At 39.3% G+C, this 10,666-nt stretch overlaps 1 protein-coding gene across 1 annotated transcript; it reads left to right on the top strand.

The window, feature by feature from the left end:
* Window positions 1-9,371: 9,371 nt before the first annotated feature.
* On the top strand, window positions 9,372-10,034 carry LOC132313999 (UPF0496 protein 1-like). The gene has a single exon (XM_059812924.1). It carries the CDS (start codon window positions 9,372-9,374, stop codon window positions 10,032-10,034), a length of 663 nt encoding a protein of 220 aa, XP_059668907.1.
* The last annotated feature ends 632 nt before the right edge of the window (window positions 10,035-10,666 follow it).

Genomic DNA, 10,666 nt, shown 5'->3' with positions numbered 1-10,666 from the left:
GCCTAACGCTTGCTACATAGGTTGGTTAGAAAGCTTAAGGGACTTCAGCATTGCACAACCATTCTATGTTTCGCTTATGAGTTACAATAAATTGTCAACAAGCAACAAAAGTTGTCTTGTAAATAAAATCATACCTTAGGGACCTCATTTAAAGGGGAATTCAATGATTTGAAAACTTGTGCTTTGGAATTGGAAAAGAAAGTAAAAGCCGCATGTTGAGAATCCAATTCACTTTCACTGAAGCTAGAGTTGATTTCCATTCAAGAGATGATAATTGAGTTATTTATATAGACTTTGATGTTGATGCATGTATGTGGAAATGTATTTAGCCAATTTTTGTATCAATGCTTCATATATGCAAGGTAGTTTTCCCAATGACCCCATCTCTAGTTTTTGTCTGTTTCAAGTTGTATTTGAGCTATGTATCTATCTCATTTTACCATGGATGATATTTTTGTAGTAGCATGCCCATGGTTGTCTTTTCATTAAGTTTTTCATTGTAGTTTTGCTAAGGGACTAGCAAAATGTAAGTTTGGGGGTGTGATAAGCGCCGAATACTGTATATTCAAGCGCCCTAAATTGCATTAGTTAAGTCCGTTGTTTGTTTAATTAAGTAGATTATCATCATTTGTGTGTATGTATATATTTTCAGGTCCATTTGCCAAAAAAGGAGCAAAATCAAGGCTTTGTGGAGTTTTGGCCATCAAAAGGCACAAGGCTGAATTTCTGGCAGCAGTGGATCCTGAACTTTGCTCGCCATTTTGACCTTGAAAACTTGGGAACTGGACTTTCCTCATAACATAAAAGATTTATAGCTCTGAATCAGCTTTTCAAATCTTCAAACAGTTTATCATTCGGAGCTCAGATCAGAGAGTTATGGCCTTGTTACCAGAGGTGCACAGAACTGCCTGGCAGCAATACAATTCTGCCTTGATCTTCATTTCCGACCAACCATCCTTGAGAATTGGATCTCCACCAAAACATGAAGTATTTAAAGCTCTGAATTAGCTCTCCAAATCTTCAAACTATTTGTCATTCGGAGTTCGGAGTGCAAAGTTATGGCCATTTCATTAAAGTAGGTCCGGGCGGAGCAAGGCAAGAATGGAGCATTCTGCTCCAATTTCGAGTGCTCGAGCCCTTATTTCGAGTGCTCGAAATTAGGGCAGAATTGCACTTAGGAATGGCCCATTTTCAGCCACTTGCATCTTAGGTTCCTCAATTCTAATTTCCCTCTTTAATGGTTGGTTGGAGATGTTGGTTGGTGGGGGTTTTTAGAGCCTTATCGATACAAAAGAAGGGAAGCAAGGCCACATATATCATTAAGCTTCATTTTGGGAAGAGAGAGGAGAGAGAAGAGAGCAAGGAGGAGGAGTTCTTGAAGCTTCAAGGAGGAAGCTCGAAAATGGAGGGGAAAGTCTTGCTTCTTCCTTCATCTAGGCTCACTCATGGGTAACTAAACCTCATCTAGGGAGGTGATGAAGCCTCCCCTTTTGCTTATGTTCTACATTAGGATCTATTTTGGGGATTATGATGTATCATTTTTGGTTTTTTCATAATCTAGAGCATATTACTTCTTGTAATGAATTCTAATGTTTATAAATGATTGTTGTAAGTGATTTATCTTGTCTTAGATGGTTTCTTGTAGTAATCATAATGCTTGCTTCTTCATGGTGACAATGGAGATAGGATTATGAATAATTTTCAAGGCATGTTGATAGAGAAAATGGATAGTCCATTGCTTAGGAACTTCCTTTGATGGGTTATGCTAGTTTCCTACCTCATGTGCTTTATCATTTGATTACAAACTTGATAGTTCTTGCTTGAGTGAGTATGTTGAAGGCTACACTTTAGTTTAGGTAGCTCAAATGTATTAATTTTTGAGGGATTATTCTTGTTTAATGATTTAATGAACTTCTCTAAGGGTATATGGTAATCTAGTGTTTCTATATATTCCGTGACCATTTTATACATTGTACTTCCCCAATTTAGCCTTAATCTAGCATGTACTTAGGGTGTAGTGTGGATTCATCTCCCTAGTATTTTCTACTTGTATCTCACTCCTTTAATTTCCTTGCAATTTATTGTTTTATGCACTTCAATTACTAGCTTAGTGATAAACCAATCAAACAAACCCTTATTACCCCTTATCATTCTAAGAACAATTCTAGACTCTTAGATTGCCATAGACTAGCGCAGTCCCAGTGGTTCGACTTACCCGACCAATAGCCCTATTTTACAATGATTCGTGCTATTGCGAAGGTTGATGTTTAATTGACCAACCGATCACAGGACCTTCTTGCCTGACGACCTCTGGTTCATTGACACAGTTCTTTTCCAGAACATTTACATGGCGGGCCACAAGATCCAGAGGCGTCATGACTATTTGACAGCTCTTTATGCTTTTTACACGGGCTGCTGGGTATCTATCCCAGTCCTCATCTGGAGTGTGATGAGGTTGCTGTATGATTCTTTCATTTCCAGGAAGGACCCTAAGCGGTCCAAGGTCCTGCCCTTCGGACACCTCATCACGCAGATCCTTCTTGACCAGCGCTACAGAGTGCCCCCAGATGAGAAGCCCCTTGCATTGTCCAGCTTCTATAAGAGGAGCGACTGGAATAAGAGCTACAATGCTCTTATTCGGAGTCTTTAGGAGCCAGCTATAGAGGCAGCAGCTGACCTAGGGTAGGAGGAGGCAGCCCAGGCACAGCCGGCACCTCCAGCAGCAGCAGATATAGCAGCGGACGACGTACCAGTCGGTCCGGCTACCGATCGCATGGACATTGACCTGGAGCGACCTGCGGAGGAGTATGCCGATGCTTCAGTTGATGCTGATGCCGATGATACCAGTGATCGAGCCGCTGCTCAGGAGCGAGTTCGGGAGTCTTCTTCAGAGGCATCTCTGCCTGAGTCTCCAGTTCCCACTCCCGGATTCGGAGCACGCTTGTAGACACTAGAGGAGGACGTAGCAGCCATGCGAGCCGACATCACTGCCCACCGAGCTGAGTTCACCTCTTTCAGGGCAGAAGTCATGGCTTGCTTTGCCGATCTTTCCAGCCGACTACCTGCACCTGCACCTGCACCCGCACCTGCACCTCCAGCCACTGCAGATCTTCACGATCAGGCCTCCTGAGACTCCACTTCCAGTTATTTTATGCTTTCATTTCTTTTATTCTAGATCTGTATTATACTGTCACTGTTACTGTATTATACTTTGCGGCCGGTCTGTCGGCTTTATTATTTTATTGATGTACCTGCACTTTATATTCTCTATATATTGCTTTTTGATTATGGATGTCTCTTAGTATCTCATATTTGTATGTTTGACTCTATCAGGTACACCACAGTGACTTCAGTGAGAGAGTGCTGCCTAATTTTTCAGGACCACTCTTACACCTCTCTCTCTATTCTCTATTTATCCCATCTTACACTTACATGTCCACTGTGCACTGATTATCCTATCTTGTTATCTAATGAGTTTATCCGAGTGCAAACTTTTCAGGACCACAGTTTATCCCAAGTTTGGGGGGGCCATGCCACCCACTTTGGATACTTCTATCCCGATCATTCATGTCTAAAGCACTGGTATACTCTTTCCTTTGTTCTCTTCACACATTGAGGACAATGTGCACTTTAAGTTTGGTGGTATTGGTGTATGTTTCAGTGTTACTTTAAAATTCAAATTTTGAGCATGTCTTGTGTATTTGAGGGATATTTCTATACTTGGTTCATTTCTAGCTATGATTTTGATCTTTTGAGGACTATGTTGCTTAAAATTTAAAAATTGCTTGACTTGAGAGTCCAATACTCCTTATATGCCTTGAGGATGCCATTTAGGAGTAAATTTTTCAAAAGATTGATATCTTACTTGCATTTTTGGTCCACATCATCCTGATTTTGTGTTTATTTTGAGATTCATTCTAGGATTCTACACTAGCACCAGCGCACGCTAGTATTCAATTGTGAGGTACATGCTTTGTTGATTATTGAATTGGTTATATCCCAATTGGGCTAGTAGTGCATTGAAAGTTTTCATTCTTGATAAAGGTGGATAACAACCCCTTTTCATTGAGTAGCCGGGATTCTTGCCTCATTAAACAGTGAACTTCTCGCGCCGAAAGGTGGAGGGCCCAAACTCTAGGTTAATAATTGAATTGAAAAAAAAAAAAAAAAAAAAAAAAAAAAAAAAAAAAAGGAAGAAGAAGTTGCAAAAAGCAATAAAAGTAAGGACTTCTCCCAAAAGGTGAGAAGTGGGAAATGATTAGATGGTTGTCGTCTTGATTTGTAGCCTAGTTGATTTGAGTTTGTAAGTTCGTAGGGGTGTCTTAACACCTAATGCCCTAAAGCCATCTGGTTTGGGAGTCATTGACCTAAAGCTCGCTACATGAATCTTCTAGAAAGCTTAAGAGATCAACACATTGCACAATACTTCCATCTTTGATCCTCAATAAAAAAAATAAAAAAAAATAAAATAAAAGAAATAGAGTGAAAAGAATAAGCGCACCTAGAACAATAAAGCTTTAATAAAAGGTCCACTCTCTTATCTTGATGATCGGTATTAGATTTGTGTGCTAGTTTGAGGGTAAGGATGTGATTACTTCTCTAGTTAGCTAAGATAGCAACACACTTGATGCCGGACCTTTCACATGGATTCTAGACTTGTTTTGATTTTCATGATCATTTTCTTGATGTGTGGAGGACCATGCTTGCTTGCTTGATATTGAAATTTTGGGAGATTGCTTAGAAACGGTTGAAAAATTGCATACTTGAGGTAGTTTTCTCTCAATGCTTGTTTGCAATATTGGTGCCTCTTTTGAAAGAATGAGCTTAATGTTTGTGGGTACCATTTCTGGAAACCCTCACGAGACTTTACTCGTCCACTAGGGGTAACCTAGGGGTTCAAAAGGCTTGTTGCATATGCTAAATGTAATCGTGTTCCCTACGAAAGTGGCGCTATCATTTTACTTGCTTTCCAGTTTATACTTGTTTAGTTGTTCATTTCATTCCTTTACTTCTTAGTTCATTGCTAGGAACTAGCAATATTTAAGTTTGGGGGTGTGATGAGCACTGAAAAGTGCGCATTTAAACCCGTTAAGCTTAAGCATTCTAGTACCTTTATCTATCTTACTTTGCCGTTTTAGACTTATTACGTGTTATTTATATTTTCAGGCACTAATCCCAAAATTGAGCTAACTCAGCCAAATAAGAGCTTAATTGAAGCAATCCTGAGATAAACCAAAGGAGGGAGCAAAGTGGAGAAAGCAAGGAGCAAAAAGGAATCAAAGTTGTGCAGCTGAAAAGTTCGATCGATCCAACTTAGAGTTCGATCGATCGAACATCTATGATCGATCACAGTACTTCTCGATAGATCCAACCTTGGCCTTTGCTGAAATTCCAAGTTCGATCGATCCAACATCACCTTCGATCGATCGAACCCTATTTTGTCCTAGTCAAATGATTGATCTTATCCATAGCTGTACGCCTACCAACCACTTTTGTCCTTTTCCCCATAAATATCTTCGAAATATCTCAGCCTTGTTCTTATCCGGAGGAGTCAGACCACTTCGATCGATCCAAGATGCAGTTCGATCGATCGAACCCATCTTCGATCGATCCAAGTTAAGGTTCGATCGATCGAACTTCCTCCAGCGAGAAAAAGTTAAAGTCCAGGTCATTTATTCCGTCCTTCACCTAATCATTTGAGAATATGCCTTGCACGACCACAGCTCATCATAGGGTGTATTTGACCTACCTATATAAGGAATATGATACACTTTTTAGTGAAGGGTCTAGAGTCTCTTGTCACACATTAAAAATCATCTTGGAGGCTATTCTTGGAGAGGAAGAAGGGAGGAAGCTAGAGCAACCATTGGAGGAGATCTTCATCTACAAGGAGCAGCCATGGAGTTAGCCCTTGAGGGTTGGATCATCACTACCATGAGTGGCTAGACATCTTCTTGGGGCTAGAGTTAGCCCCAAGCATGCTTTCTATACTCTAATTTTGTGTATTATTGAGGGATTAGTGTTGTATGATACATCTTGATATTCATGTATATATAAATCTTGATTATTTCATGGTTTGTATGGTTTAATGCTTCCAATTGACTATTCTATTCTACCCATATGTCTATGTATGCTAGAGTAGGATATTCATGTGTTTATCTCTAGATTTAGTGTTTTTGATGCATGTCTATGTGTATTGATGCTATAGATCTAGAGATTATCAAGATGATATGCTTAATGAATGCTATTTTGGTTCATTTGATGGTTTATGCCTATTCTTGATGGTTTGTGCCTCTCCCCTAGTCTAGATAGCTTTATTTTCATGCTAGTAGTGTAGATTTAGTGTAGTGGTAGTATAATGTTAGATGGGAGGACAATCTACTCTTGATGTTTGATGTTCCATGCTTGTGAGTCCAAATGGCATATTCCTCTAATATTGTGTTGCATGTGGATTGTAAGCTTAATGAAGGATTAATGACTTGTTTTGATCTATTGTGCTATCCCCATATTGTCTAGACAATATATGCTCTATTGCTTAGATATATTGTGCTCTTCACATGATGTTTAGACAATACTTGCTTGATTTGTCATCCTTGCCTATTGAATCAACCTAATGCACACACACCCTTATCATATTGCAACACACCCATTACCCTCAATTGATCACTTGTTAGTAGTATAAAAAAGTATTGCTTGGTGGTGATCTCTACACCCCAAGACCTCTCTCTCTTGTTTACCTCATATTATTTTATTTAGTTGAATTCAATTTAGCTTAATCAACCAACCAACCAATTGTGTGATCACTTGACCTACTAACCCTAATTACCATAATTCACAATTCGATACACCATCAAATCCCTTGGGACGATCCCTACTCGCCCTATCTATGTTTTATATAGAGAAAGGTAGTAGTGGCTTTTTATAAATGTAAAACTTGGCCACCTCCTAAACACACACAACTCTTCAAGCTTGACTTGGTATCGCGACCCTTGTAAAGGACCCGGTCATGCGGTACTCCCGATACCCCAGGTGTGCGGTACTCCCGATGCTTATCAATTGTTGGATTATCTATTAAGTGGGTCCTACCACCACATCCAACAATTGAAAATCTCGAGAGTATGATACCTAGAATGATCGATCAGAGTTAAATAAAAATGAATGTGTATGATTTGTTACTCATAACTCTAGTATTTTAGTACTAGGGTTTCAGATAACCTAAATATTTGTTATTGTGAAATTAGGAGAGCCAAAGAAGGAAAATGAAGGAAGAAATCGAAAGGAGAAAAAAAAAGGGCTTCAGTAAGAATTTTCCTTGCAAATATCAAGGTGAACTTGTGGTGGAAGAAATTGAAAGGAGAAAAAAAGGGCTTTAGTAAGAATTTTCCTTGCAAATATCAAGGTGAACTTGTGGGTGGGTCTGTGTGGGCTGGTGCGAGGCATTGACAGACTACCATGGTGGCAGACTTTATTGGTGCACAATCGCACATCGCTTGGGTAAGATGAAGTGCTTATATGTATAGGTGTTATCTCCAAATGTTATTAATTAGGCCGTTTAGGGTAAAAGTCAAAAAATAAAACTGTGCGGATTCGTGTCTAAAGCGGACAATATCATACCATGCGATAGATTGCGCTGTTACAAATGATATTAGATGTCGGGCTCTTAGGGAATTAAGTGGCCGGATTGCAGCGACCTTGTGGCTGGGTATGCCTAAGAGAGTGTGAGGCACTGACATGCTACCATGCTGGTAGGCTACGGGTGCATGATCCTATATCACCACCATGGCGTGTAAACTAGAAGTGCTATATATGTAGTTAGAATTGGTAATATCCAAATTGAACGAGATCTTTGAAGGTAAAACCTAAAGAACAAAACCATATTGTGCAAACTCGACACCAAAGTGAACAACATCATGCCATATGATAGAGTGGGTTGCTATGAATGGTATTGGAGTTGAGCCAAAAGTGTGACCAACATATATGTTGGGTCCCTAAGAGGGTGTGATTGTATGTGTCTTCCAACATACAAAAAATTTCTCTCTTCTGCAGATTATAACTAAGGCGGGTTGGGCACTCAACTCGAGCTCAGCCCATACAGAAAATCTTCAGCCCAAGCCCGCCCATACATAACTAGTCCAACCCGAGCCCCATGAGCTAGTCTTAGAATAATTTGTGTAAAATATAATATAATTTAAACTTATCCCAAGACTTGAACATGAACCCTTCAACATATACCGTAAGCACAGTACCAATATGGCTACACACTTTTATGATTTAAGTCTAGTTATATATATATATAATATTTTTGGGGTTAGGTTAGGTTTCGGGCTTCATCCATATCAACCCAACCCGACCCAAGCCCGAATTGAATTCGATTTAAAAATATATAGACATGTTCAAATCGAAATTAGAAAAACATTCCAAGCCCAAAAAAAAATTTGAGCTGAACTTGAGTTTTTTCAGATTGGGCCCACCCCAGTTATAGCCCTAATTATAGCCCACTCTTTGTTCAACAGTTAAACCAAATCCTATTATACAATTCTAATCACACAGACGATCATATTTATACTCATACGTGTCAGAATTAATTCTGATCATCCTGGTATGTTTTTTTGTGTTCTTGTCTGCCAAAGATAAAAGGAGTGCTCTATTTATCTGTTGTCTTTTAATTTATCGAACAGATGGATCACGACCTGAGATATGAATTTTTAAAGTACTCCTAGAGTTGTATCACTGTTTGACATGCGAATTTTAAAAGTCAACCGGCAATGTCAATATCCTAGTTGCTGGTGGTTGCTCAAGATATGTGTGTTTCTTAATTTTATAGAATCTTTGCTTGGTTAGTCAACTGTAATTAAAGCTGATTTATTACAAGTGTGAATAAACTACTACAGTACTTGGTTCGTTGGATATAAAATCTATAACTTATAAGGAATAGCCAAAGATAAACAAAAATTAAGGAACAATATCAAATAATGACTTCTTAACATAACCAACTTCTTGTTAACTTGTGTACTCTTCCGTGTGGGAATTGTAACATTAATTCCATCATGAAAATTCCATTCTGTCACTCCTTTGCCCATTTATAGTTTCGAGGATTGTCCAATTCTGAATCACCACAATGGTTCAGTTGAGTTGCATGTCGCAACAAATACTTCATCCGTCCATAAAAAAGTGTCACTTTTAATAAATCATAACTCTTACAAATTGTCTTAGAAATTGAATTGACACAGTTCCCAAAAATATGACACTATTATGATACTATTTTTGGAAAGGAAGTAGTACAATTGAACCAAAACCAATATCTATCTTCATATCTAACAGCGTACCTAAGCTTTCAAATTTCGATTTACCATTCTCTAATTTCTCCCACAATGGAACTATATTTACAGGTCGCGTCAGTTCTGAGCTCCTACGAGGACGCATGCCGAAGCGACCCATTTCTTCAGTCATTCGATTCGACCTTCCAACAAAGCACCAGCCGAGTCATCCACAGCCTGGTAGTGGACGTCGGGATTGGGAAACTCTCTCTGAACTCACTCGGAGAAGTCACTGGCTACTACTGCAAAACGAATGAACTAGTGGTAAAATTCCTTGAGGAACGCGAAGAGGACACATTGAAGAACGAAGATCAGTTCGATGTTGTGAAGGACTACTTCGACAACAGTCTCCAGACTCTGGATTTCTGTAATGCTCTCCAGAAGTGCCTCAAGGGTGCCCGAGAGAGCCAATTGACGATTCAAGTCGCTTTGCAGCCATCTGAGGAAGAAGAGAAAGAAGGGTTCGATGGGAAGAGGAAAATCTATTCGAGCACGCTGCAGGAATTGAAGAATTTCGAGACTGCCGGTGACCCATTTACCAGAGAGTTCTTCTTGGTCTTTCAACCTCTTAAAAGTGCGCTTGATAAGAAGTCGAATAAAATGAAGTTTTGGAGGACAATATGGAACGTGATTTTTGGGGTGACTTTTGTTTCTGCTTTGATATTTACCATTTGGGTGCTATTTGTGCGCCCCCGGTTGAGGAATTGGGGGCAGTAGTTACAGCGGTGTTAATCCCAATGGATCATTGGATTGGTTCCCTTTGGATGAAGTATGAGAATAAGCTGAAAGGACAGAAAGAGATAATTCATTCATTAACCAACGAGACTCAGTTTGCAATCTGGGATTTGGACAACATTCGAGTACTTGTGGATACAGTGGGAATTAAGATTGGCTCAGTCTTGCAAAATGCTGATTTTGTTCTTGGAGAAGAGGAGGATGTGGTGCTAGCCATAGATGACATCAAGAAGAAGCTGAGGGAGTTTGCGGAAACAATTGAGAAGTTGAGTAAACATACTGAGGAGTGTAGCACTAGGATAATGAGAGGGAGGGAAAAGATCATGGAGACGATAACCAAACATCACTACATAGAAAGAAGACCTACCAAATAAGCAATAGAGCAGTTGGTACATGGTTGGTCCCTCCAAAGAAAAGGTTAAGGTTCAAATTTCAGTGAAGATACGTGTGAGTTTATTTATGTTTGTATGAGTTTACTTTACCATTCAAAAATAAAAAATTAAGATTGTGTGACTTTGCTCCACTGGCTTAATTTTAATCTTTACAAACTTGGTCCCTTAAAAAAAAAAAGAGTTAATTCCACCTACACTCCCTGACGTTTGCTTATATTCTAC

This window comes from Cornus florida, unplaced genomic scaffold (assembly GCF_030987335.1).
Source record: "Cornus florida cultivar Cherokee Brave unplaced genomic scaffold, ASM3098733v1 CherokeeBrave_3.0.0_Hap2_Chr06, whole genome shotgun sequence".
In the NCBI taxonomy this organism is placed as follows: domain Eukaryota; kingdom Viridiplantae; phylum Streptophyta; class Magnoliopsida; order Cornales; family Cornaceae; genus Cornus; species Cornus florida.
This window is presented reverse-complemented; position numbering and strand designations above follow the sequence as displayed.

Excerpts from the sequence above, each read along its gene's own strand:
- LOC132313999 (XM_059812924.1), top strand. The coding sequence starts at position 9,372 with ATGGAACTATATTTACAGGTCGCGTCAGTTCTGAGCTCCTACGAGGAC.